Raw genomic sequence first — 6000 nt, 5'->3', positions numbered from 1 at the left:
AGCTCGAGTGGAGAGTAAGGAGTGGGTATGTCTTCATAGACACCTTTTGTCTACCCTAAATCCTTAAGGCCCCCCAAATTCCTGCATTTCCAAAGGCCCTCGTTCAGAATACATGCTTGCTGGGCACATGTGTTAACCAGGGAATTTGTGTGGAGGTATTGGTGTGGCGGGGAGAGGGCAAGGGTGTGTTTCCCCTCCAATGTCCACCACAATGTCAGTTGCCCTTGGCTGGGTCAATTCATCTAGCTGACCACCACGCCCTGAGAGTCAAATCACTACCAATGCCAAGGGCTTGCCTCAGCAAGAGCAGCTGTCAGGGACTGGGCAGAAATACAGACAGGGACCTTTCACTACGCTATTAGATGCTTCACACCTTCTTTAGCCACATTCACAACCAGTTAAGAGGTACAGACTGATGGTTCTGTCAGTCTGTCAAATCTGATGGTTCTGAGCTAGGCCTGAAGTCAGCTCCATACTGGCTTGGGCAAGGTATTTAAGCTACCTGTGCCTGTTTCCTCATCCACAAAGAAGTAATAAAAGTAGTACCAATCCCCCTAGGGTGGATGTGAGAATTAAATAAGCTAATACAGGTACCTGGCACATTCGAGCTTTACAGAATTGTTAGCGGTGATCGTAGGGCATTTGGGGGAGGGCTAAATCCTTGGACCATAAAATCCTCCTCAGCCTCATCCCCTCCCCACAGCAGGCCTGGTAGGTGGTGGAGATGGAAATCCTGTGGGAGAAGGGAGAGACACAGGCTGCAGGAGTGGATTGTGGGTCCCTGAAAGATGAGGATTACTTGTGTGGCACCCTAAGGTCTCAGTGACACCTAACCTGGCTGTGACACGCCGCAGGTGCTCAGGAAATATGAGTTAGGAAGGAAAAAGACTAACTTTCGGTTCTGCCTCCCTGCCTCCTTGGGGCGGCACCCTAGACACGCGCCCCTGGGGCGGGACCCTAGATGCACCAGCGAATTAAGGAAGTGGTTTAGTCACTCCGGGTAGAGGAGGAGCAAACCAGGAAGCGGAATCCTCGCGAACCCCTGTCTCTCTCTGCCACAAACCCTCAGCTCCCAGAAGTCACTCCATCCGTGTGGACTCGCACCTTCCAGCCTGATGTCTGATGTTGGCGTCAAGTTATGGTCAGTGGAGAGCAGGATATGGATACAGATATGCAGCCTGACACACGCAGCCACGCAGCCCTCCCCTCCCCTCCCCTCCCCTCCACAGACTAACTCCGGGAATGCCATTGAGCCCCTTACTGAGGCCGGAGCACAGTGGGACCCTGGGGGTGGGCAGGGGTGGGAGCTGGGGTTTGAAGTGAATGTGCAGAGTCACCGGTGTCACAGGGCAGGGGAGGGGGTGCGGTCTGGAAGACCAGGCCCCCTCTTTCAGGCCCAGCGGTACCCCAGCCTCCCTGGTTCCTCTCGAGGAATTGGAGAACCTGAAGTTCATCGGTGAAGGCGGGTTCGGGCCGGTGTTCTGGGCGCGACACAGGACGTGGGATTTAGATGTGGCAGTCAAGATCATGAACAGGTGAGTGACCTGAGCAGCGGGGCTGGGGCTTCCTGGGGTCTGGCCCAGAAGGAGGGGCCGCTGTGCTGTGGGCCTGATTGGGTAAAAGAGGGATCTTCCAAGAGCAGAGCCCCACTCCAACTCTTTCCTGGAATGTAGGGAGACGATATCCAGGGAGGTGAAGGCCATGGCAAGTCTGCGGGGCCAGCATGTACTGCACCTGCTGGGAGTCACCGGGAAGCTAGAATGGGAACACGTGCGTGGGCCGGCTCTGGTGACTCAGTTCATGGAAAACGGTTCCCTGGTGGGGCTGCTGCAGCCCCACTGTCCTCGGCCCTGGCCGTTCCTCTGTCGCCTGCTGCAGGAGTTGGTGTTGGGGATGTGTTACCTGCATAGCCAGAATCCCGTGCTTCTGCACCGGAACCTCAAGCCCTCCAACGCCCTGCTGGACTCAGACCTGCACCCCAAGGTCAGCCCACCCATAGCCCAGCCCAGCCTCTGGACACAGTCCTGTCTCAGAACTGTTCTAGCCCCACCCGCTAGACACAGAAACTGCTTCAGCTCTGTCTGCTGCACACTCTCAGCATTTCCCTTGGGACACAGGTGTCAAAGCCCACCCAGGAGCCATGGCCCCTACCATACCAGGTGTTTGAGACCCTGACCAACACGGTCAGTTCCACAGGCCCACCCACCAGTCCATCAAAAGCCTCATGGCTGACCTAGCTGAGGAGACTCAGACTTTGACCCAGCCCCATGAGAGGGTACCCAGACCTCCAACCCAAGGGCCCTACTGGTCCTTCCATTCCCCTAACCCTCAAAACCCCCTTTACAAGGCTGGACCTACACCTTGTGGTGGGAGAGGGAATTCTGAAAGTTGCCTTACCTGTCCATCCCCAACCTTCTCCTTCCTCCCTCCCTTTCCAGCTGGCAGATTTTGGCCTATTCACATTTCAAGGAGGCTCAACGTCACTGGCAAGATCTGAGGAGTTAGCCCTAGCCTACTTGGCCCCAGAACTGTTGGCTGATGTAAACCGTAGAGCCTCCATGGCTAGCGATGTCTACAGGTAAGGCGCCCACTCTAAACACACATTCCAAATTTCTATACCTCTCTGGACCCTTCTAGGGGCCGGTATATGGGAAGGTAGTCTTGCCAGCAGTTTGCTCACGTCTCAGCTTTGTGTCTCCTGCAGCTTCGGGATCCTAATGTGGGCAGTGCTAGCTGGAAGAGAAGCTGAGAGTAAGACTCTAGGCAGACACTGGGATCCTTAACTCCAGGTGCCCTCTTCCTGCAAGCCTCCAAACCCTCTTCTTCCAGCTTACCTGCTCAGACTGCCTGACTTTCTCCTCACCTTGCCTTGGACTACACTCCTTTCCCCTTCCCATGGTGGAGCAAGTGGCCCCTCATACCCTGAATGTCTTTTCTTCACATCCTCCACCCCCACCCCAGTAGTGGCCCCGAAATCAGCAGTACAGGAAGCAGTGTGCGAGAGGCAGATCCGGCCCCCATTGACCAAGCTGCCACAGCCCGGCCCAGAGACTCCTGGTTTGGAAGGACTGAAGAGGTTAATGCAGCACTGCTGGAGCCATGAGCCCAAGGACAGGCCCTCCTTCCAAGGTGAACTGGCCATTTAGCTGTCAGCCAGGGTAGGCCTGGATCTGTCAGCAGGGGGCTTCTCCCTGGGAAGGTTTGGCTCATCTGCCACCCCACTCTGCTTGTTTCCAGAATGCCGACCAAATACCGAGGAAGCCCTCAATCTGGTAAACAAGGAGATGGATGCCGCAGTCTCCATGGTGAGTGTCCAATGCCTTCCCCAACCCCAGAGCAGAGCAAGGATGGCACAACATGGCTCTCTTGGCCACCCAATGACTCCCCACTGACCACTGTTCTTTATGCATGCCTTAATCTTTGGCCCCACTCTCCCCACCTCACCGCTGAGTTCCCAGGTAATGGATTATGGACCAAGAGATTCTTTCCTTGGGTTTACACTGGCTCTCCCACTTCCATGCCCAGAACGCTCCTTTTATCCTTGCAGGTGAAGAAGTTCCTGTCTGAGCACAGGGGTAGCAACAGGATGTTGTCTGCTCCCAAGCCAGGCCCAGGAGGGACAGAAACGGATGAGCCTAGGGGAACCACAGGAAGCCATGATTCTATAGCCTCTGAGATGCTGAACAAACTAAATCTGAAGGAGGCCCCCAGCTGTGTTCCTAAGAAATGTACAAATCTTCCTGAGAGGATCAGGACACAGGGAGACAAGGTTCAGCCTTCCCGGAGAGCAGGGATACCTTCAGCCTCAACAGCCCCATCTCCCCAAACTCCAGAGACCTCACCTTTCAGAAATCATACCCCCAGCCCCAAGTTGGCTTGGACCCCAGGTCCTGGACCCAAAGGGAATCAGGTGAGACCCTGGCAGAACTAGAGGATGCACTAGGAATCCTGTGAATCCTGTCCCCCTCGCCAGGGAAAACTTGGGGCTGAAGGGAATACAGCAGGGGAATAGGCCCCAGGACAGGGAGCCTAAGAGAGCTGTGTTGTTCGCAGGGGGCTAAGAGACATGGCACCAACCGGCCAACCAGGGCACCAGGGCTAAATCCAATACCAGGTACCCACTCCCCACTCCTTCCTTTCTCCTGCTTAATTCTTCTACTGGCTTCTTCCTCAAGACCATATATAGATCCAGGGTACCTTGGGTAGCAGGGGAGAGAAAGGGCTAGTGGCCAACTACCCCAAACTTCTCGTTTCATAAAATGAAGAAACTGACACCCACTGGGACTAGATCCCACTGAGGTCACACGGCAAAGCCTGGATTTGCCCTGAGCTTCCTGACTTTCCCCAGTACCAGCTCTGTGAACCCCTAACTTCCGTTGTTGCTATACTGGTCCAGAGGGGCTCCTGGAAGAAAAGACCCAAATATCAGGGTCTCAGACATTAGTTGCCACTCCTTTTGAACTTCTGCAAATTGCTTCTGAAGGGGCAGCAGGAAGGGGAAGGCCAAGGCATGCCTTGACCCAGTCACAGGCCAGCCTAGAGACCCCATACTTGCAATTCCCCAGGATGGACACAAGGTGCCGCTGCCCCCCCACCCTGCTGCTCCTCCTAATTTTGAGGTCCTCACTACTTAACCCTTCTACTAACCCTGCAAATTTCTCTTAAAGGGCCGCCATCTGTTATCATAAGTGACAGCCATGCGGTACAGGTGGGAGACAACAACCACTTGATTATACAAGGAGGAACTGCCTTATCCACACAGGGCCAGGCACCTTGGGGCATGGGTAGAGGCTGGCAGCGTGCCCCCCACAAGTAGGTGGGGAAGAAGGGCCACAAGAACCAAGAAGCCTGGAGTGGGCTGCAGGGCCAGTACAAAGCAGGTTCTGAGCTACCTCTTGGACTTGAAGCAATTAACTGAGGCTTTCTTCAAGGGCCATCTGGCCTGCAGCCAAACTGACTTTGTGCAAAGAGGAGTCAATAAACGTGAATTTTTTTAAAGTTTATTTATTTTAAGAGAGAGAACATGTGAGGAGGGGAGGGGCAGAGACAGAAGGAGAGAGAGAATCCCAAGCAGGCTCTGTGCTGTCCACGCTGAGGGGGGGTTCCATCTCACAAGGTCACGACCTGAGCAGCAATCAAGAATCAGAAGCTTAACCAACTGAACCAGCCAGGCACCCCCACACATGGTGGATTTTTAACCAAAGCGTCACACTTGGGAGGCTAATGCTTAGGCCAGGCCCTGGCAGCTGAAATGTGGCTGGGAGATCCGGGAGTTGACAGAGAGGGAACCCAAGGCACTGCTGTCTAGCAGAGGCCGGAAGCGGGATGCTCAGGGCTGGGGGTGGGCAGTGTCATGGCACACAAGGTCAGGGCCCAGCTGGCGGCAGGAAGGAATCCCGGTCGCCTGGCTCCTGGGGCTGCTCTAATCTCTGGGTGGAGCACTTCCTCTACATCAGGCGAGAACCCACCCTAAACCAAAATTCTGGTGATAGTCTCCCTGCCTACTTTTCTTCTGGGCTATGGAGACTCCGCAGTGGGGTCTTGGGAAGAGGGCTCTCTACCGGCATCCGCAGACCCAGGCACATCTCTTGCCCTGCAGGAAACCCCCCAGCCTCTTGGAGGTCAGCCACCGTACTTATTTGCCTCCACCACAATTACTCACCACCTACACTCACCTGCTCCTTGCTTCCGAGCCCTTTGACTCCCAGCTGGTGTCGGGAGTAGAAAGCCATGACTCCACAAAGCTACACACAGACGTGCCTCCTCCCATGGAGCTGGACTCCATGGGAGCATGGACAGTTCAGACTCGGCCACAGCAGCTCATACAGGCAGGAGGAGAGGAGAATGGGAACACCCTTCCATCCTGACCTGAATCCTACCCCCCATTCGCCCCCACATTCTTCCTTACATTCTTGCCAGCTTTCACTCCAGCTGTCCTGCATTCTCCCCACGTCCAAGGGTTCCACTCCGATTTACACACTTGCTCTTCAGCCCGGCCTA

The 6000-nt window shown here is 55.0% G+C and overlaps 1 protein-coding gene across 1 annotated transcript; it reads left to right on the top strand.

Annotated features, from left to right (window-relative positions):
• Nucleotides 1-1009: 1009 nt before the first annotated feature.
• RIPK3 (receptor interacting serine/threonine kinase 3) lies at nucleotides 1010-5008 on the top strand. Its single transcript, XM_007098056.3, has 10 exons — nucleotides 1010-1141; nucleotides 1395-1535; nucleotides 1674-1983; nucleotides 2439-2578; nucleotides 2705-2751; nucleotides 2962-3129; nucleotides 3238-3305; nucleotides 3548-3910; nucleotides 4054-4114; nucleotides 4668-5008. The coding sequence occupies exons 1-10, from the start codon at nucleotides 1116-1118 to the stop codon at nucleotides 4814-4816; spliced, it is 1473 nt and encodes a 490-aa protein (XP_007098118.2). The 5' UTR covers nucleotides 1010-1115; the 3' UTR covers nucleotides 4817-5008.
• The last annotated feature ends 992 nt before the right edge of the window (nucleotides 5009-6000 follow it).

Source organism: Panthera tigris, chromosome B3, assembly GCF_018350195.1.
Source record: "Panthera tigris isolate Pti1 chromosome B3, P.tigris_Pti1_mat1.1, whole genome shotgun sequence".
Taxonomy (NCBI): Eukaryota; Metazoa; Chordata; class Mammalia; order Carnivora; family Felidae; genus Panthera; species Panthera tigris.
Note: the sequence above shows the minus strand (reverse complement) of the source record. Positions and strands in the feature narration are given on the sequence as shown.

Excerpts from the sequence above, each read along its gene's own strand:
- RIPK3 (XM_007098056.3), top strand. The coding sequence starts at position 1,116 with ATGTCTGATGTTGGCGTCAAGTTATG. Across the intron at positions 1,142-1,394 it reads GATGTTGGCGTCAAGTTATG|GCCCAGCGGTACCCCAGCCT; the intron begins GTCAGTGGAGAG and ends CCCCTCTTTCAG. Across the intron at positions 3,306-3,547 it reads TGGATGCCGCAGTCTCCATG|GTGAAGAAGTTCCTGTCTGA; the intron begins GTGAGTGTCCAA and ends TTATCCTTGCAG.